Below are 21,642 nucleotides of genomic sequence, written 5' to 3'. Positions count from 1 at the left end.
ATATATTTATTTATTTATTTATTTATTTATTTATTTATTTATTTATATATATATATAATAGCCTTTATAAATAGGCAAACCTATAGCTGAAAATATTAAGGTTTGAGGGAAAAAATGTAATGGGTTAATATTATATGATAAGCCTATAGGCTATTCTACACACCCAAATCTATTGCACTAGTTGTCCCATGTTATCTGTAAGGGTCAAAGGTTAGCATTTCTCGCAAATCCACATTTCACTTCGGCCATCGAGATGCGGCTGTCCAATAGGAGCGGAGGATCGTGCTCGAGCTAGCCAATGAGAGCAGGGGCGGCAGCGAGACAACAGTGGAGGCGGGGCTTTCCTCAGGCTCAACTAGAGAGTTTGGAATAGTGCATGGAAGCAAACTAAAGACTCTCGCATCCTTCCAGCAGAAATCTGTGGATAAAAATCCTCCTACTTTTTTTCTCTTCCTGCACTTGCTTTGGAGTTCCCCGCTGAATCCCGGCAGGAGACTGAGTCTGGATATTTCATGTTGTGGAATGGTTCAATCGGGAGCGAGAGAAAATCAAAGTTTGTTTTGTGATGCAAAGGTGAACATGCATGTTTTACTGTCTCTGAATGTAGCTGTCAGTGAGTGTGTGTGTGTGTGTGTGTGTGTGTGTTCCACTGTGTTTTCTAAATAATGTGTCACGATTAAGTTAATCGGTAACATCCCTTGAATCTCACTAACCATTCACTATCACTATCCAGGTGGTATCAGAATAGTTATGCTTATCTACACTCACTCCACAATGTACATGCACAATTAAAAATAATAATAAAATAACATATTTTAATTCTTAAGATCCCGTTTTAATTTCAGTGCTATGATTGTGTTGTTTCAGGCACGCGCGGCTTTCATTATGGATGTTATTCCTGTCTGAAGACGTGCAGGGCCCCAGTGGATTCGGCACTGAATGAAGAAACAAGCTGTTCAATACGGATAAACCTCAGCAAAACCCGCGCTTATTTTATTCACTATGAAGTCTCAGTGTCGCTTCGTTATGCTTGTAAGACACTCCAAAGTCGTTAGGCATTTTTTGGGAAACGTTGAGGAATGTGTGCGACTCACGCGCTCCATCTGAGAGAAGGCCAGCTCCAGGCTCCGTGTACAAGTGATCTGATGATGATGATGATGATGGTCAAACTCCGCTAAAGTGAAAGCGTGTGTGTGCGTGTGTGTGCGTGTGTGATTATTATTTTTTTGCTCTTGGTTCTTGGAAGCTCGATCCAAACACTGGCGGGGTGTCGAGCACCGTGCAGCTTTGAAGATAATGAAAGAGAAGTCGAAAAATGCGGCCCGGACTCGGCGGGAGAAGGAGAACAGTGAGTTTTATGAGCTGGCCAAGCTGCTGCCGCTGCCCTCCGCCATCACGTCTCAGCTCGATAAAGCGTCCATCATCCGCCTGACCACCAGCTACCTGAAAATGAGACTGGTGTTTCCTGAAGGTTAGACAAATAATAACCATCAAACATCACCTTAAACTGTTACTTTACTGTTATTTACTGCACTTTATTATTATTATTATTATTATTATTATTATTATTATTATTATTATTATTATTGTTAAAAATAGAAACAACTTTTTTTATTTTATATATATATATATATATACATACACACACAATTATATATCAGTTATTTCTCTTTATAGTGCTTTATATCAGCTATAAGTTGATTTTTAAATAATGTTCTAGTCTTGCAAATTAGAAATTAATTCTTATTTTAGGTTACTAATTTGTTCAAAATATATAGATTTATAAAATATATATATCTTCTTGCTTTCTTGTAATAGTAATTTAATTAGCTCACCACTTTTTTGCCAGAAAAGGTGACGAATTAATTGTATAATAAAAGCGGACATTTTGTCCCCTACTGAAATGCCTCAAAGTATTATTATTATTAGTAGTAGTAGTAGTAGTAGTAGTAGTAGTAGTACTCGCTCTAGGTTATTTTTAGGTCGCGTTTTGCACTGAAATAAGTGACTGATTGTGTTGGATTTGTATGTATATAGATGTAGTCTTTTCAGAGTCAGGCAGGCGTGGAGCTGCTAAAGGGGATTAGTCAATCTTCTCTCTCAGCTTTGGGCCGTGAGTGAAGGAGCGCCGCGCCAATTAGCGCTGATCTTCTCCAGCACATGTCGCTCTGCATAACACTTCCAGCACCAGCCACAGGCTTCAGACCTGTACAAACCTGGCCGTGAGGATGTAAAAAAGTGGCTCGGCCAGTCCCTCCCAGTATCATGCTTTCAGGAGTCGCATATCAAAGTGAAATGTTAACTGTGGGGCGGCTTTTGATAGTGGCTCTAGTGGGGAAATGTCGAGACGTCAGGGTTGCTGTTGACCCTTAATACTTTCACATGCGGATGGAGTAGCTAAGAACATGAGGACTTGAAGCGATCATTAATCCTGAGGTTCTGCATGGAGAGTCTCCATCATCAGCTTCATGCAGCCAAAGTTTAGGAAATAAGCTTATAAAATGGAAGCCTCTGTCTTTCTTCACTGTTCATATTGTTGACAGCTAAAGCTCGTGCTGGAGCTTAAATATCTCGTCCAAAAGTATTTTAGTAGCGATTTTAACACTTTCTGCATTGTGAAATTTATTACTTGCTTGTTTCAGGAGTACCTTTAATACAAGGGCAATGTATATATTTTTTAAATATATATATATATATATATATATATATATATATATATATATATATATATATATATATATATATATATACAGGAATATACAATCGATTAAATATTGTACAGAACAGGTTCGTGTACTGAACTATAAACCGGGATTATAAATAAAGACATTTAAACATTTGTGTTCATTAGACAGGCCAGAGTGTGAGCTGCTGTCCTCCCAGTGACACTGGAGAGCTCCATCAGTGGCGCAGTTGGCTATGGACAGATATAAGAAGCACATGTGCTTTAACCATCATTTTCTTGCCATCCTCTTCCTCCTCGTTGTGCTGTCTGCATGCTCAGATCGGGGTCAGTGTAATAGCACAATGCTAGTAGCCTGAGCAGCAATGTTCTGCGTTGTCGAAGAAAATCTAATTTTATTTGAAAACTAACAAGTGGGAGTGTTTCTTACGCGCGTAATTACGAAATCTCAACATTTTCTTTTTTTTTTTACCTTTCATCTCGATTAGTTTTTCTAATGTCCCTAACTGAAAAACAAGCAAAAATACCATTACATTTTTTGTAATATTTTTTCTATCATTATATAGTCATATAATTATTGTATATATGGAATGGAATATTACTACTACTACTACTACTACTAATATATATATATATATATATATATATAATTTTAAATATATATAATTTTAAATATATATAATTGTTCATAATAAATAATAAATGTATAATAATAATAATAATAATAATAATAATAATAATAATAATAATAATTGGCGGTGTTGGCGGTAGCTATTATCAATAGTATGATAGTCATACCTGAAGAAAATGAGATCTCACGGCCCACAAAGAGCAGGCTTATTATTATTATTATTATTATTATTATTATTATTATTATTATTATTATTACATATGCTAATATTGAATTTATTATTTTTTAAAAATACAGACATTTAGGCAACTATCCCTAAGCGGGGTATTGGTAAAAGTAGACATGTTTTCATCCAGCTTGCCCAGGTTATTAGGCGATTTGGACCCTGTTGGAAAGTCTCCAGTCGAGTCTGTAATGCTGGAAAGATGGAGGTGATTTTCTCGCCCTATAAGCAGTTGAAAGGTTTCTTGTGGAGCGCTTCAGTGGATTACTTTTTTATCAGCACAAACGAGCGCTTTTGTTTGAAAGCCGCTTAGCTCGGTACAAACTCTTCAAGTCGCGAGAGTGCAGAGATCTCATTTCTTCAGCCAAACAAAGTTCATTTTGTAATTATCTTAAACTACAGATTAGGTTTTTCTTCCCCCTGCGGTAGGTCAAATGCAAAAAAAAAAAAAACCCTTAGAAGCTTTGACGCGTTAAGTCAAGCCCAAATTCACACAAATTCCCAACACTTTGTATATATATCTAAACGCATCTGTGTCCGAGCTGTTTGTTGGGAATAAGCTTTAAATTTCGCAGTCGACCCCGAAAAGCACGTGATTTCCCCAAATAATGTCATTTTAGTGTTCGTCTGATTTCATTATTATTATCATCATCATCATCATCAGATTCTGTTAATAGTGTCCTTTTTAAAGCAGACATGATGTTAATACACTAGCAGATGAGCTGAAGTGTTGTATAAATGGACGCAGTGCTGGATATTTCAGGATAGCCATACATAGTTTAGAGGTGAATGAGGATGTGCAGGCCGTCTGTGTTTGAGTTGTGCTTCAGCAATGATTTGATTGTTTCTGTTGTGTAAACCCGAAGTGTATATTTGGTTAATATTAAAATGGGAATCGGAGCTTTGCTGTGATCCTTGTTTGTTTTCGCAAATTTGCATTTCAATAGGGGATTGCGTCAGGGCTGAGAGCAGACTGCACCTCCGCACTGCTCTTAGCATGCTCTGTCCTCTCACTGCATCTGCATCACACTGACAGCTGGACTGCATGTTTAATCCCAAATTACTCACTTTCTCTTACACGATACTCACACTGCTTTTCAAAATCGGATCGTACAAAATGTAATTCAGTTCGATAGCCTAAGCTCAGCAACAACTTTAATAATAATAATAATAATAATAATAATAATAATAATAATACACTTGCTGAATTGATATCAAATGTAATGTATTTATTGTCCAGGTTTGGGGGAATCATGGGGCCACGTGAGCAGAGCCAGCTCTCTGGACAATGTGGGCCGTGAGCTCGGATCCCATTTACTACAGGTAGGATACATTTATAGTACTACTGTTAATAGCTATTAATTACAACCGCCAACACTAATAATAATAATAATAATAATAATAATAATAATAATAATAATAATAATAATAATAACAGTGTACTAGCTTTTGAATAATTTGGTATTTGTGGTTAATAAGATAATTTACGTGAGTTCTTTTGTTTTAGTTTATTCAGGTTTTTCATAATGCCTGGTTTAATATATGGCACATTTCCAGCTGTAATCTTCTGTATAAGAAATTGCGCTAATGTAATATTTTTAATATTACACCTGAATATACATTTCGATCTAATTAAAAAAAAATGTTAAGTGTTTAATGCGGGAAATCCAGCGGCTTCACTCAGTTTTGTGAATATCTGTGAACATTTATTAAGTGATATTAAAAGAGATTATAATGGGACCGAAACCGATAAGAGAAAAGAAACGGCCGTTTAAAGGACATTGCATGAGAAGGCGTTTTGGACAATGAATTAATCCAATTAAATCCGTGTGCATTTTCATAGAAACATTTGAACATATTTATAGCATGCATTTAGAACTGTTTATTTTTCAGACTTTGGACGGGTTTATTTTCGTAGTCGCCCCGGATGGAAAGATCATGTACATTTCTGAGACTGCTTCTGTGCATTTAGGCCTGTCCCAGGTAAAGTACATGCAAAAATTTTCTCTCTATTTTCTTCCTATCTGTTTTTTTTATTTATTTATTTTATTTACGAGCCCCATGGCTCCTTGCTGTGTTCGTGTAGCTAAAAGCGTGTTTGAGCAGGATGACAGAGGTTCATTTTAACAGGTAGAGCTGACGGGGAACAGTATTTATGAGTACATCCACCCCGCTGATCATGATGAGATGACCGCAGTGCTCACCGCGCACCAGCCTTACCATTCTCACTTCGTACAGGGTACAGAGCGCGCGCGCGCACACACACACACACACACACACTGCCTAACTCATACACATTCCCACTGCACAAGCATGTATATGATTTTAAAATGATCCTCCTGATCTCTCCTCTTTTTATATTTAGAGTATGAGATGGAGCGCTCTTTCTTTTTGAGAATGAAATGCGTCCTGGCCAAAAGAAACGCAGGCTTGACGTGCGGCGGCTATAAGGTTGGCTAATCTGATCGGATTTCCTTTTCCCTTGTAAAACCTGTGTACTGAATATGTTATATATGTTATAAATGTTATAAATTCAATTTTGTTGAAAAATCATGTTGAATTGTTGAATTAGTTTGTCACCACGGCGCTTGCACGTGATATATCTTTGCACCAAACACTCTTTCTTTCTTTCTTTCTTTCTTTCTTTCTTTCTTTCTTTCTTTCTTTCTTTCTTTCTTTCTTTCTTTCTTTCTTACTTCGTTTTTCACTTAATGTTGCTTAAGTAAGCCCCAACACATAATGATTTTGAAATATTATACACATAACATGTATATGTGTACATGAGGGTTGGTTTTTTTTTTGTTTTTTTTTTACATGTATCTGTTTGCTCATATTTTTTATTCCCCTGTGCTTTTTTTCTTCAATTCATGAAGGTGATCCATTGCAGTGGCTACCTAAAAATCCGGCAGTACAGTTTAGACATGTCTCTGTTTGACGGCTGCTATCAGAACGTGGGTCTGGTCGCCGTGGGTCACTCATTGCCTCCCAGTGCGGTGACGGAGATCAAGCTCCACAGCAACATGTTCATGTTCAGAGCCAGCCTGGATATGAAGCTCATCTTCCTTGACTCCAGGTAGTCTGCATCCACATCCTTTGTAGGATGGATTGTGCATCTCTACAGTTATAATGTACTGTTATTAGGCACATTGGTGTTACAAAATATTTTCAGCCATCAAAGCTTACCCCTGTGTGTGTATGTATGTATGTATGTATGTATATATGTATGTGTGTGTGTTTGTGTATGTGTGTGTTTGTTGATGTGTGAAGCTTTGTTTGTATATTTATGTTCCATCATGAACATGCATATGCACCTGTTATTTTGTGCAACATGCATGTTTGCATGTTAGGCTTATATTTGTACAAATTCTTTTTGTGTATTTGTGTGTGTGCGTGTGTAGGTGGCTGTGTGTGTGCACATTGGCAATGTAATTATTCTTCTCCATGTCGGTTTGCCAGGGTGGCGGAGCTTACTGGCTATGAGCCACAGGATTTAATAGAGAAGACTCTTTACCATCACGTCCACAGCTGTGACACCTTTCACCTACGCTGTGCACACCACTTGTGTGAGTTAGCTTTGTTTTTGCTCATTCCTCTGGTTACCTTCCTCCACTGACATGGCCAGTCATATTGTAGCCACAGGAATAATCACAACACCATTGCTCATAATGAACACAGCACTTCACTCTCATTTAATGAGCTATTAATATATTAATGCCTTACAGTTATACAGCACGAAGACAGAGTTATAAATAAATTATAAATCCATACATTATGAATAATAAAAACACACTCATGAACCGATTATGAATGTAGTGAATTTTAAACTTCGTAACTGCTTTATTTCAAGAAAGTATACTTAACCCATGGAAAAAAAAAACCTAGTCTAAATGAAAAGAAAGAAGTGGCGTTATGGAGTTCAAATGAAAGTTTTCTGTTCATTTTTTTCTTTTTCACTTTAATATCTTTTATCTTTAATACAGCTCATATCACACAGACAAGCACAAGCTTATTGTCTATGCAGATTGTAAATGTGTATAATAATACTGTTTTAAATTTGTATTAAATTTAATTAAGCATGTAATTTATTCAACTGTAAGTTGACTAATGTTGCTGTTTTATTGACATCTGCAACAATTATGCTATTTACCATGTATTAAGAGATGCTGGTTAATACAATAAACACAGCTGTAAAAGAGTTTGTGTTTTAATCATTGTAATATTACAGCAAATTACTGCTGATTAAATGTAGAGAAGGAATACATGGTGAAGGAGAAGGTTGGGGGTATGGGGGTGGCGGGCGACGCAGATTATCCAACACTGAAACTGTGTTAGAGCTCAACTAATGTATATCATAGTATAACTACAACATTTGAGCAATGAATAAATGTTTCAGTAACGTTTTTTTTTTTTTGTCTTTATAAGATTAACAGGTAATTAGACATCTAAAGTCCTCTAATGTGAGATCTGTTTCTCGCTGTGTGTCTGCAGTGTTGGTGAAGGGTCAGGTCACTACAAAGTACTACAGGTTTTTGGCTAAGGAAGGCGGCTGGGTGTGGGTGCAGAGCTATGCAACCATTGTGCACAACAGCAGATCCTCCAGACCTCACTGTATTGTCAGTGTGAACTATGTCCTCACGTAAGTATGCGCTTTGTTATTTATTCGTTTCTTTTCTATTTTCATCACATCACCATTAAGGATAACGTCTGTCAGCTTTTGTGGTCTGAACCCTATTTATAAAGCAATCACGAGAGGTTATTTGCTTTCATTATAAAGATGTCAGGCAGGTTGACATGCATATAATACGCCTTCAATTTAATGTAATATGGTTCACTATTTGTGTGGACGTAAAGATTTAAATAAATAAATTTAAAAAAGTATTTTTGCAGCTAAAATATAATGTTCTATTAGCTGCTGTCTACATGTAATTAGAAGGGATTTGTTTCTGTTATATGTTAGCCTACTATCATAGCATATATGTGTTGCAAGACTGCTGAATTCAATTTTAATTAGGATGTCATGTTAACTCGTGATCGGCGTGTTAAATAAACCTGACGGCTTTACTGTTGTTATCTGCGACATGTCAGTTTAACCATTGTTCAAACGTTAGCTGAATGACTAGCAAGGACAATCAAACTATATAAAAAACTAAATGTGAAAATATTTATCAAATACATACATTTTACACATACCAAACACTACATGTGCATAGTTTCGAAGGGAGAAATGCCATTTCAATAAAAATATTTAAGAATAGCATTTATTTTGGGAAAAATAACAGTCCTGTGCGCAGGCCAGAATGAACTAATAAAGTAATAATCAAGCATTATTTCAACACAAATAAGGTTTTTATGACGACCGGAAAAAAGGTTTATTTTAAGGTTTATGGATTTGCTGGGAGTTTATTTATTTGATAAGCCTAGTGCTTTACTGTCCTGTTCTCACAGCTAACTCCTACAATTACACCCATGTATGGTGAAAGCGATGCTGACCCCAGTAACCCGGGACGTGCTCTCGCTTCTGCTCAGCTAATCGCACTGTGCACCGCTCTGAAACATGTCTGTAGCTTAAAAAAATTGCACAGCGTGCACCTGTCGAGTACCGTAAATGGGCACTTCCGTTTTGTCCATGTCATTCTGCTTGTGCAACCTTTCGTGCTCATGGTGGCATGAGAAGCAGAAATTAGTATGCAGAGGCACGTTTATACACATCGGAGAAGGTGCACTGGTCTTTACCCTGGAGGTTAGTGCTGCTGTTGTGTGAAAGGAAAAAAGGCTTACTAAAGTGGGAGACAAGAAAAACCCTAAATTCGTAAGCTACAGTCATTCGAAATGTAATTACGGAGAAATTATATATTTTATTAAAATAATTCAGCTAAATCCTCATCATTTTTTTATGAGTACTTGGGTAGTGATGTCAGATATCATTGCAAAGGTCTTAGAATTGACTATAAATGCAGTGCTTATTACACATATAAGCTGTTAGTAAACAGTTGTGAATGACCACAAGGGAACCTGGTCATGGCTGCTGTAGTGCTATTCTATCAGGTGGCAAATCTGTGTGAAAACAACACCCTCAGCTGTGGCTCTGTTCACTACATGAATTATATGGGTGGCTGATTCAAGCCTGATTTATTTGTCATGCATTTGGATGCATTATCACTATTTCTCCGGAACTCTCAGTAAAGAATGAAGCGACTCTGGCTGAGGAGCCATCCGTCATGTTGGGGCTGGGAGTGAGGGCTGCACAGATGAGTCAAATGAGGTTTTGTGTGTCTATGCACATCCAGATAGTCATGTGGAAGCATTGCTATCACCTGACATCCGTGCCATAGCTCTCATTTAGCCTGCCTGTTGCAGATGTGAATGATTCGGCTCCATAAAAGCCTCCATTAAGCAAAAGAGGTGCTGCGTGCTCATGCTAATGTGGAGCTGAGATCAGCTTCACGCAGCTCCCCAAGCTCAAAGTCATAAAAAGAAGTGTTTATGAGCCTTAATTAATAGGCTGTAAAGATGATGAGTGTTTATAGCACACAGCTTGCTAAGTGTGTTGCTAAGAGTTCTGTTCCTCCCTGTTATGACAGCGGTGTGTTTGAGCCACAGTTCAGTGCTCTTATAGCTTAAAAATGTGAATGTAGGTACTGAGACCTGCTCCCTGTTTGACCCTGTTGTGTGTGTGTGCGTGTTTTTGTGTGTGTGTGTGTGTTGTCTCGTAATTGCAAAGCTAATCTTTGTTCACAGCAGAAGCAGGTGAATATGTCTGGCCTCTTATCCTAGCTTATCAGAATGTCTGCTTATTCACTGCAGTATGAAGTGTAAAGTAAAAGTGTGTGTGTGTGTGTGTTTGTGTGTGTGTGTGTGTGTGTCTGAATGTTTAAGGGTCCTTATAATCACATTGTGTATTGTATAGGAGAAAATGCTTTTATTTGGAAAACTAAAAAAATCCAAAATATTTTTTGGTTTCTCTCTTTTTTAAATAATGTATAGATCTAAAATATTTGCTACACTAATAATTATGTCAGTTGACCCTCCTTACAAGGATAGTAAATATAAGTAGTGTGTGTGTGTGTGTGTGTGTGAGTGTGTGTTTGTATGGTGGTGGAGCACATGTGTGATTTATACACTGGTGGGGAACAAATGTCTCCACAAGGACAGGAATATCTGTCAGTTCTGCTATTGTAAGGGCATTTGGTTGGTCCCCATGAGGAAAACCTTGGTCCAGTGTTTATTGAAAGCATTAATAAAGCCAACAGGTTTCCTTTTGGCTACTGAAGTTAGAGTTAGATTATAAGTAACAAATTAATATAAGTATTTCAATGGAAAGTTGTGTGTATGTGTGTGTGTGTGTGTGTGTGTAAGTAAAATACACACACATCACCTTCTGCTTGTTTTGGCTCCAATCTACAAACTGTAACCTCAGCTATAGATTCCTGTTTACCTAGTGACTCTTAACTCAAATTAAGATCATTCAATAAGAGAGTGTGTGTGTGTATATATGTTCTGTATGGTTTGATCTTTGGCTGACATGTTCTGGACTCTCCAGACAGTTTTCTTAGTTTTGAAAGTTGAATCATCATAGGGAAGAAAAATCCATATCGCACTTTACTCAGAAATCAATTTCCATTTCCTCATGCAGGATCTGCGTGTGAGCTTGGTTTAGCCAGACATAGCTCTTAATCTCACTGCGTATTTGAACGGAGACGCTTCCCCTCTGTCGTGTGTTTGTAAAAGCCTTGCTCCAATCTGCAGGAGAAACAATGGTTTCCAACTGTACCTCCTCCTTTCTTACACATGCACACAGTTTCTCTCCTGCACACACACAAACACTTTCACATCGGGTTCTTCTAAATGAGCAATTGCGTCTTAATTACCAAACAGATGTTAGCTTGCATTTACAGCATTGGGAGAGTTGAAATAAAAAGCCCTAGTACACAAACACACCAGAGACACACTTATACAAACAGCCCCACACCACTCTGCTAGAGAGCTTGTCTTTGGGTAATGAAAGTATTGATTTTAAGCCTGCTGAGTGCAATACCTGTTGGACTTCAGCTGTAACTTCAGCTTTAGATTTTTCTCAACAGGGAAACTGAGTATAAAGGTCTACAGCTGTCCTTAGACCAAGCGGCATCCAACAAACCATCGTTCACCTACAGTAGCCCATCCAACCCGGTCAGCGACAGCAGGAAGGCGAGTAAAAGCAGAGTGTCGCGCACCAAACCCAAAACACGCCTCTCTCCATACCCACACGTGAGTCTGTTCATTAAATCAGTCAACTATACATCTGGAAGCATATATCTGGTCTTTCTTTCATATCCAGAGGCAGTGTTTGATGGACATCTGTTTGTGTGTTTTTGTGCAGTACCCAGGCTTCCACACTGAGCGCTCCGAATCTGATCAGGACAGCAGCCCATGGGGTGGGAGTCCCCTGACTGACTCTGCCTCCCCACAGCTATTAGATCAAAGTGAAAGCATGGATGCGTCTTGTGTGTACCGCCAGTTTCCAGAACCCCGCCCTCTGTGCTACAGCCTGCCTCTGTCTGAGGAGCATCACACCTCCAGTGATCATCAAGGTCACAGTCATTCTCAGGCCTGTGAGCGTGGCCGCTGTGAAGCTGGCAGGTACTTCCTGGGTACTCCACAGACTGGGCGTGAGGCATGGTGGGGCGCCGCTCGCTCTCTCCTGCCTCTACCTAAATCTCCACCTGAGAATGGAGATGGGTATGAGTGTGCGATGCCCCACATCACCTCCATCCACAGCCTACATGGTAAGTCTAGCTTTCAGTATTGAATGATGTATTGCGTAGCTGTGAATACAAATGAAGAATTTATCGTTTTAGTCACATCAACTCTGTCAGGATAAGATTGAAGACTTCTGGTCTAATGCTTTGCCTCTGGTGTTTGCAGTGAGAGGCCACTGGGATGAGGACAGCACGGTCAGCTCTCCAGATGCTGGCTCAGCCAGTGACTCAGGCGACCGATACCGAATTGAGCACTTCCGCTCGAGTCCGCAAGAGCCCAGTAAGATTGAGACACTGATCCGGGCCACACAGCAGATGATAAAAGAGGAGGAGAACCGGCTGCAGCTGAGGAAGAGTGGTACCGAACCTAATCTAGGGCCTGCCAATGGTCTAGCAAAGAGCACCAGCTCCTGCTTCAGTAATGAGTTTGCCCAGTCAGCGCTACCGGGAGTTGTGTGTCGCGGTTCAGCTCAGGTGATCAGCCCTGCCCCCAGCCCCACCCCTCTGTCTCGTCTCAGCAGCCCCAGCTCTGAGAGGTTGGCCAAAGCCAAAGACTTCCTGCAAACTGATCTTTCTTCTCCGCAGCAGCAACAGCAGCAACAGATGGGCCTTGCAGGCTCCTGCGCCATCTCTCCCACCCCTGCACTCTACCCTTCTCATCCACGCCAGTATCTGGACAAACACACAGCCTACTCACTCAGCGGCTACACACTGGAGCACCTCTATGAGGCGGACAGCTTCAGAGGATATGCACTAGGCTGCGCAAGCTCCTCCCACTACGACATGACCTCTCATCTGCGCATGCAAGCCGAGCAAACCACCAGCCATAAAGGGACCTCCGTCATCATCTCCAATGGCAGCTGACGCTCAGACCCTGACTATGTCTCCCAAAAGAGACAAAACACTCAATAGTTCTGTAGTTTCCTCTTCTGAGATCGGTTATGTTTATATTTGCATTGCTTAGAAGGATTCTAGACCTCTGTATTAAGGTAACTCCATTCATGCATTTAAAGTACTGATGATTCAGAGGAACAATATTTAAACAAACAAAAAATATTTTACAAGAGTAGCTGTTTAAGGAGGTTTTTATGTCACAAATTTGAAAAAGGAAGTGACTGGTCAAGGGGAAAGACTAATATTATAAACAGGGCTATGACCCAATGAGAAAAAAGACAAAAATCATAGTTATTGATGAATACAAGTTGCGATTATCTCCTCAAAAAATGTAAGTGCATCAAATGTTTGTTTTTTTATGAGTATTTTTTATGTTTGTTTTTTAACTTATACAAAGGATTGAATAATCTAATTGTCTTTAATGATTCTGGTGATTTGAGTGACATGAGTTACTTTTAACCTTTTGCATTTGAGTGCTCTTGCTCCCATTTCATGTCCCATTCATTGTTTTCACAAGCAAATGAATTAGTCTCTTTTTAAATACAAGCCACTTTCCATGTATGATGAAGAAAAAATGAGACAAACAAATATCTGACACATCGTATCTGAATCTAGCAGTAATCTGACCTTACATTAAAGGTTTACAATAATTCATTGTTTTGGGTTTTTTTATTGGTGGGTTTTGCCACAGGTTTGATATATTAGCTGCCATGCCAATGTGAGTATTTCTGAATATTACAGATTGCAGCGATTGGAAAACTCGTCCAAGAAATATATACAATTATTGTTTAAAATTCTAAATACTGAATTAAATATGAATATTTCGATGTGTCAGAGTATTTGTCTTATACCAGCATTTGATTTCAACAAACAAATATCCCAAAACTCTTCTACAATCCAAAGCAAGCCGTGCTCTGTTAATCAGTGAGGCTGTTTACTGAGAATCGCAGGTGCAGTGAACTTCTGACTTTTTAGCAGTATAATTTGAAATTTTTCAGTTCCAATCACCTCAGTTTCATATATTTTTCACACACACATGGCCTGATGGGGGAAATCGAGTGGCTTCAGGCTGTAACTGGTGAAGCTGGATGTGGAACTGAACAGTGCGATTGTGAACTGAGTGAATGTAGCTGTGATGGCTATGGAAGAAGGAGGTGCAGTAATAGAGGTGTGATAGGTCTGGTGGTCTGTGAGATGAAACTCTGACTGATACAGACTGACAGGGACAGAGCTGTCTGAGCCTCAGCTCGTCCGTCTCCTCTGCTCTCAGGCTGCTTTCTGGCCGGGAGAAACCGGCACTCTTTGATTCTGCAGTGTTTTCTTACAGTGAGGAAGATCCTTCTCTAAATTTATTTATGATGTAAATAAGCTCAAATATGTTTTGATGCACAAGTGGCAAATGTATTTATTATGTGAATGGAAAAAAAAGTTTTCATTTTGGTTTTAAATATAGTTCCAGTCATACCAGAGTGTCCTCTTTAATTTTGTACCTCAGACTTTTGAATTAAAATTGTACAGACCTAAATTACAATTACACACTTCAGTAAACAAACACAAGCAAACAAACAAATGCTACATTATAGTACAATATGCATTATAAAATCTTTGTAATTTTTTAAAAATTATTATTTTGTTTATTTATTTAAACTGGATTACTTATTATATTATATTGCTATTCATTATATAGTTTTATAACCAATCGATCCACTGATAAAATAGGCAAGTGTACCCAGTCACATAGTTTTTTTTATTTTTTTGTAAATAGACATTTATTTAAAATGGTTAAAAGTTTAGACAGTATGAAAACCCATTTCTCCTCACTTAATTATAAAAGCTAGTAATAATACATTTTTATCTAATCAAAATTTTATCTTATCTTTATCTAATCTAATAAATTGTATTTATTTATTTATTTATTTTCCGCACTGTACTTTATAAATTAAATAATTACAGAATGAATACTTTAAATCATATACTATCATTAAATACATTTTCAGTAAATTTCTACACCTATCATATCATTTTAAATGCTAAATTTCCTTCACAGCAAAAATAATAAATGTTGCTGAAAGCTGAAGTTTTATTTCTAAACTATAAAACATTACAAAATAAAAATACTTCATGCTGTAATTTTAAAATGCATTATATAATTACATATAATTGCTGTAAAACACTAACAGTCTGCAACTGCAGATTTTCTGAATATGTAAGTAAGATATTAAAAATATTTTAAAAAATTAATATTAAAAAGAATGGTATTCAATGGGTAATTATGAATTATAAATTTAAATGTTTATCAATTTCTTTAGATACACACATGCTGTTTTTTTTTATGCCATCAACTCCTTTTTCTGCAGTGAAAATAGAGCTTCAGAGAAAATAGAAAAGCATTCAACCCAAAATAACAATACCTCAGACTCCATTGCAACAGGAGATGATATAGTGTATGAGTGTTTGCTCTAATCATTTTTTGGCAAACAATTTGAAAAGATTCAGACCTATCCATTTCAAGTCCAATAAATGTGCCTCGCTCATGTGTGGCTGCTTTTTCAAATAAAAGAACAGATGAAAATCGATAGGGAAGGATCTCCAATTAGTCTTGACTAAACTGGGGATCAGAGAGGTCAACAAAGCAGGGTGGCTTTCCTCCTGTCCACTGATAGATGTTTACTGTTTGCTGTAGTGATTTTTTTTTTTTAACTAAGCCTATGACATGAATCCACACTTCTCCAGAACAGCAGCAGAAGGACATTTTTGAGGGAAAGCTCGCCACAGAACTGGAGATTGTTGACTCTGATCTGTTGTAGCCAGTCTGGGTTTTCCTCCATATTTTCTGTGCAGTGTGAACGGCATGATGGTAACCGGTGCCGTCCTAACAGATGTGTTGCCAGGCAACTGTGAGTAACACAGACAGACTTAACACACACCTCTGACCTGTCTCCCAGAAAGCTCTTTCTGCTCTCTGCCTTTCATGTCTCATTTTATTCGCCTTCAAAACATGTCCCACAATTACTGCTAATTTAAATATAGATGCTGCACTTTGCTTAAATATAGCAAAGCCTGGAATCTTCCTCTCATTTCACCCAAGTGCTGGTTACAATGTGTAATCAATTCTGCTTAAAATGGCTTGTGTATCTTATACCATACTACATGCTACTGTGAAAGAGCCTAATAATTTTCTAAACAGACATTTTCTAATTTTCTAATCATTTTCTAAACTGACTCAGATGACATGAAATAATTCTTTCTGTTATTTAGCTCCTTAAGGGGCTTGTATTCATTCACCAACAGCTGCTGTAACTGCTTTAAGAGCAGGGAATCTAAATGACCTGAGGAAATGTCTGCAGAGAGCCTGACTTAACAACCCTGCAAAAATACACGTTTTGGCAAAACTTGAGCGTGTTACGAGGTATTTTACATTTCATATGCAGTCTCATCGATTTAATTTCAGTTCAGATTTATGGGGAGCAAGTGTGATTTATTTCACACAAGCTATGAAAATACCATCACAATAATGCTCTTATCCAGCAGGCTGGATTCGAGTATTTAGTGTGGAAAGATGTAAAGTCTAAATCTTGCTGTCTGAGACAGTGTCATATTAAACAGCAGTGACCACTAAAAAGTGTCGAAGGGAAAAAGTTTATGATCTTTGTTGCTTTTTGCTACAACAAAGACGTGATTGTGTGATTGCCTTCTGGCACACAATGTATTCTTGTTAAAATGGAAATCTTGCTGTCTGGATTTGTGCTACACCAATATCCAGCATTTGTCTCACACTTATTTTAAAACGTGATGAGATTTAACTTTATTTTTTTTCATGTAGCAATCACATTATAGGGCAGCATGTCGTCTTTCTCAGCCACCTAAACAGATTTGTGTTACAAAACACTTTTCCTCCTCCTTCTGACGCCTGGCTGCTTGTATACTCATGCAGATGTTCTGACTGAATGAAGCAGGAGATTGTAATCTTCAAGAAGGAATCCACAGGAGGAAATTTGTGCGCTGTTCCCATCCAGCGCTGGTGGGAGAGGCAGCAGTGCGGATCAGCAGCGTGTTAAAGCTCTCTCTACAGACGCTGGATTCTTTTCCTCTCTCTCACTTCGGCTTGAATAACCGTGGCAGAGGTGCATTACGATCCCACTCCACACTCAGTCATCCATTACACAAACCTGTAATCATTCACAGAGTGGCTTTAATCATGACCTGTTAGAATGTCTCTCAACATCGACTTGTCTTTCTTAGCTCAATTTCCCTTTTACCGAATAACAGAATTATTCCACATAATTTCTCATTGAGAAATTTGCAATATTATGTTAAGATATGTCATTACTGTAAGGGTCTGTGTAGGTAAAAAAAAAAAAAAGGCAGATAGAACTACATGATACTGAGGTCAGGATGTAGAGAATGTGTGAATGTGAGAAAGTGAGTAAGACACAGGAAATCATACACGCTGATATAATCCCATGCAATCATAAAGCCTTATAGTCTCTCTCTTTCTTGACTTCTAGAAGTGCAAACAGGAATTGGCAACAGCCCAGAATGACCAAACAGAAGGCACACATTTCTGTACTGTCGGCCCTAAGGAAAGACAAGAAGGTGCAAATGAAGATTGACTAATCCCACGCTGTTTACCACCAGGCTTAGGAGCACGCTGTGTTCCGAAACCAGAGAGTCTCGTTGTAGCTCAGTCCAGACAGGTGAACCCCTGCTGTCAGCCTTAAGAATGTGTGTGTGTGTGTGTGTGTGTGTGTGGAAGGGCATCACAGTGGGTAATAGTGGGTAAAATCTGGAGATGCTAGGTGTATGGAGCACTTATGGGACTAAAAGAGATGGAAAGAGGCCCACAGAGACTGCACAGTACCTAGAACTTAGTGGCAATCATGTGTGTGTGTGTGTGTGTGTGTGTGTGTGTGTAAGAGAGAGAGACAGAGACAGAGAGAGACAGAGAGAGAGAGAGAGAGAGAGAGAGAGAGATGAGAAAATTGTGTGAATCTGTGTGCACTGTATGTTTGTGTTTGAATGAACAAAAAACTTAATACACAACCAGATGAATTAGTGATTGATTTCCTGTACTATTATAACTGTACACAATTCTTTACAAATAAAATACAAATTCCAAACTGATATAAACCTAGGACACTGCAGTGTGGGCTATTTTTTTTTAAAAGATGGACAGATGGGTTCAAAATGTGGCAGGTAGCAAGCAGAGGAGCACTACAAAAACATACACACATGGATGTCGGATCGCTATAATAATCTCTCAACTAATTATTCCATCATTTCTGTTATTGTGATGAATTTATCAATGTGGAGGGAAAAAAAGATTTCCACATCTTTCCATCTTGTTATTTCCCACAAGAGTTGTAACTCCTGAATAATGACCCCCCTGAGCATTTTTGTGCTACAGTGTTGTATGCTCATGAATACCTGTGTGTGTGTGTGTGTGTGTGTGTGAGAGAGAGAGAGAGACTTAAATGCTCTTTTTACAGTCCTATTAATCCCTCTGTTCCCAATTTCACGCACGATTTCTGAACAGCTTGTGCTTGGGTGTTATTTTCACAACCTTTTCTCTCTAATGCCGGCTGATCCTGAAACAGAACACCTTTCTTCTTTTCCTACAGTGTGTGTGTGTGTGTGTGGGTGTGTGTGTGTTGTTTTCTCTAGACTCTCCTCTCTCTGTGTCTCGCTGATCACATCAAAATCAAGCTTAAGTCTGACAGCACAGGCAGAGCCTTGCCCTTCTGAGCCTCTGAGGATGAGATGAGTGCGATGTTGTTGCTACAAATATATGCCAGTTACAGAAGACCACTTGTGTGAAACTGATCCAAATCACGCATGGTTCCTCTTACTTGCACTCTCATGCAGATTTCCACCCAAATGCCAGAAGTCCAAAAAGACCTTTCAGACACATGTAGTGCAAAGCCAGTCAGTATAAAATGTCAGATGGTGTTGCCGTCCTGTTTATAGCCTAATTACATCAAACTCAAAGAAAGCTTTGGCAGTGGCGCACACCATATGCAGTGGGATCTGTATAATGTCACTACACACCAATTAACCTCTGCTGTTACAACGAGTTGATGAATATAAAAGCATCGATTGTGACATTGATGACTCGCTAATCTACTACTGTGCAGGCCGTTGTGTAGAAGTGTTGTTGTCTGTCTTGGCTGATATGTCTGTGCTTGGGTGAGGTCTGGCTGCAAACTTCCTCATGGTAAGAGATCACTTCTTAATTACTATGACACGTACATGGGTTTAGTTTCAGTTAAAGCTATATTAGCTCAGCATTACTTGCTTCAAACATCACGGACTAGGCGTATGACCGATAAAGAGAAAAGTCACCTTTCTCCTCTTGCCCTGAGAAGGAATCGATCAAAACATGCCAGAAATTGAACAAAAACATGATCAAGTCAAGCTATTTTCAAAGCTAATTAAAGTTAGCGCTGCAGGGTTACGCAAAGCTAATTTCATACATATGGAGAGCACTGAGCTATTTGCCTCATACAGCAGGGCATTTGTCCTTTCTTTTAATTGTATTGGACTCCAGTGGGTAATGCTTCTATTAAAAGAGAAGCATATGGGTATATCATGAGGTGCAATCAAAGTGGTAATATATTTTTATTCAGATTCATTATTATTCATGCATAAAAAAGGAAAATTACTTTGATGAAGTGATATTAGAGAGATTTTCATTGCATAGTGCCATATTTAAGATGCAGTTCCTGGAATCCAGTTATTAAAATCACATTGTTTTCTAAGAGTTTTGTCTCATCAGCAAAAATCGAAATAGACTCCTATGTTTTAAAATGCTTCTGAGCAGTGTAAAATTATTTCCCTCTTTTTTAATTCACTCACTCAAAGCTGTAATTCCAGTTTGATCATTTAAATTTGCAAGCCTCTGTAGTGTGTGTTAAGAGAGAGGGAGAGGGTGGAGGGGTCCTTGTGGCCATCTGTCTGTACACACACCATGAGAACGCAATAGGTGACAGCAGTCAGAGCTTGTATAAGAAGAAAAGAGATAGTGGATGACAAAAGCGAGAGAGGGAGAGAGAGAGAGAGAGGTTCCTCTTCCTTCCCGACTGAGACAGCCGCTTCTTAGTGTTCATCCAGCACATGGTGCCTTATTAAAGGCAGGCAACAGATTGGTGCTGAGGGTACCTGGGGGTCATCCCTTGAGTCTCCCCAGTGCTGGTGGCCCACTACTCCCATTCTTTAACATACAAATTGCTTTTTTGTGTTGGAGAATCTGAGATTAATTGCACACACCATTTGGTGCTTCTTGTTCAAAGCTCTTAGTCTTTTTTCTCCCCTCCCCTCCCCACCCCACACTTTGATTATGGTTAGAGATTAGCTCTGCAGAGATCGCATCACATTAAGAGCTTTTTTTTTCACTGACCACCATAGAGACCTTTGTGGTTTACATTTTAATGTCAACAGCAAGTGGATTTCCAACTGGGAGGCACACTTTACTTTTTTTTCCACCCCTCCATTAGAGACTCCAGCCTCCCTGTTCACTCTCAAAATGTTCTCATTTTCTTCTCTTCTTCTAGATAACAAGCTGATTGCTTTCTACCCTTCTAACCTTTAGAAAGGCAACAATTACATTAATAAGTCAACAACCTGTGACTCTCTAATTCTCTAATTACAGTAGGATTGAATTAATAATGTGGAGCAGCTAAATTCAACTATAGCCTATAACAATAATTACATTCTTATTGCAATTCTGTTTACGATAATTGGGTAATGTATAGTATTTGTGTGTAACTCTGTTAGTGTGTATGTAGATAATGGCATTTTTCATTTTTTAGCTATTAACTTCAGGCAAATCAATACCTTATATGGCTTTATTTGAAAATAATAATAAATTACCCCCCACACACACACACACAAAGCATTTACAATTTAAAGATTTTTAATGATTGCAGTATCCGTTACAGTATAGAGTACATACATTAAGTTACATGTCTGAGCTCACTACTACTTGAGTTGAAGTATCAGAATTATTATATGTACTAGTAAACGCTCACTGTCCCATGAAGTGTCTAGTTTTTCCAATGTTAATGTTCTTATCAGTGTCTAGTCTAGGATTTTATTGTTGATTTTCCTCAAGAATGAACCGATATGCGCTATCTGATACTGTATGTTCTGTACACACTCTCTGACTAAATACAACTGGCAAATATTTAGCTCTTTGTTCCCCTTTCTCTTTCAGCAATGTGCTTTGGTTGTATGTAGTGTAAAGTAATGGTCGGGCTTCTTGAAGAAGACAAACAGGCTTGTTGCAAGTCTATTAAGGTTCTTAGCAGAGCCCTTCCAGATGTGGGACCATCTGCTTGTCTTGCTTTGTTAGCACTGGACAAGAAAGGTAAGAGAGAGGAGGTGAGGTGCCCCATGCTGGCCTTGTTTACTCTGGCTAGGTCCTCACAGCTGCCTTACACACACCTTGCAGCCAGCTGTGTGTATATGGAGAGAC

At 38.5% G+C, this 21,642-nt stretch overlaps 1 protein-coding gene and 1 long non-coding RNA gene across 3 annotated transcripts; both read left to right on the top strand.

Moving 5' to 3' along the window:
• Window positions 1-370: 370 nt before the first annotated feature.
• On the top strand, window positions 371-13,819 carry sim1a (SIM bHLH transcription factor 1a). 2 transcript variants are annotated; one of them, XM_058401722.1, is made up of 12 exons: window positions 371-573; window positions 868-1,471; window positions 4,778-4,860; window positions 5,431-5,520; window positions 5,668-5,776; window positions 5,903-5,988; window positions 6,411-6,610; window positions 6,994-7,100; window positions 8,026-8,173; window positions 11,619-11,784; window positions 11,897-12,302; window positions 12,442-13,819. In XM_058401722.1, exons 2-12 carry the CDS (start codon window positions 1,297-1,299, stop codon window positions 13,137-13,139), a joined length of 2,268 nt encoding a protein of 755 aa, XP_058257705.1. In that variant the 5' UTR covers window positions 371-573; window positions 868-1,296; the 3' UTR covers window positions 13,140-13,819. The 2 variants fall into 2 exon arrangements, with proteins under 2 accessions (XP_058257705.1, XP_058257790.1); XM_058401807.1 differs by lacking the exons at window positions 371-573; window positions 868-1,471; window positions 4,778-4,860 and having other exon boundaries at window positions 5,452-5,520; window positions 5,672-5,776.
• Window positions 13,820-15,489: 1,670 nt separating this feature from the next.
• LOC131360136 (uncharacterized) lies at window positions 15,490-18,137 on the top strand. Its single transcript, XR_009205854.1, has 3 exons — window positions 15,490-16,578; window positions 17,104-17,293; window positions 17,678-18,137. It is a non-coding gene; the product is annotated as an uncharacterized LOC131360136 (long non-coding RNA).
• Window positions 18,138-21,642: the final 3,505 nt, after the last annotated feature.

The sequence above is a fragment of the Hemibagrus wyckioides genome, linkage group LG01 (assembly GCF_019097595.1).
Source record: "Hemibagrus wyckioides isolate EC202008001 linkage group LG01, SWU_Hwy_1.0, whole genome shotgun sequence".
In the NCBI taxonomy this organism is placed as follows: domain Eukaryota; kingdom Metazoa; phylum Chordata; class Actinopteri; order Siluriformes; family Bagridae; genus Hemibagrus; species Hemibagrus wyckioides.
This window is presented reverse-complemented; position numbering and strand designations above follow the sequence as displayed.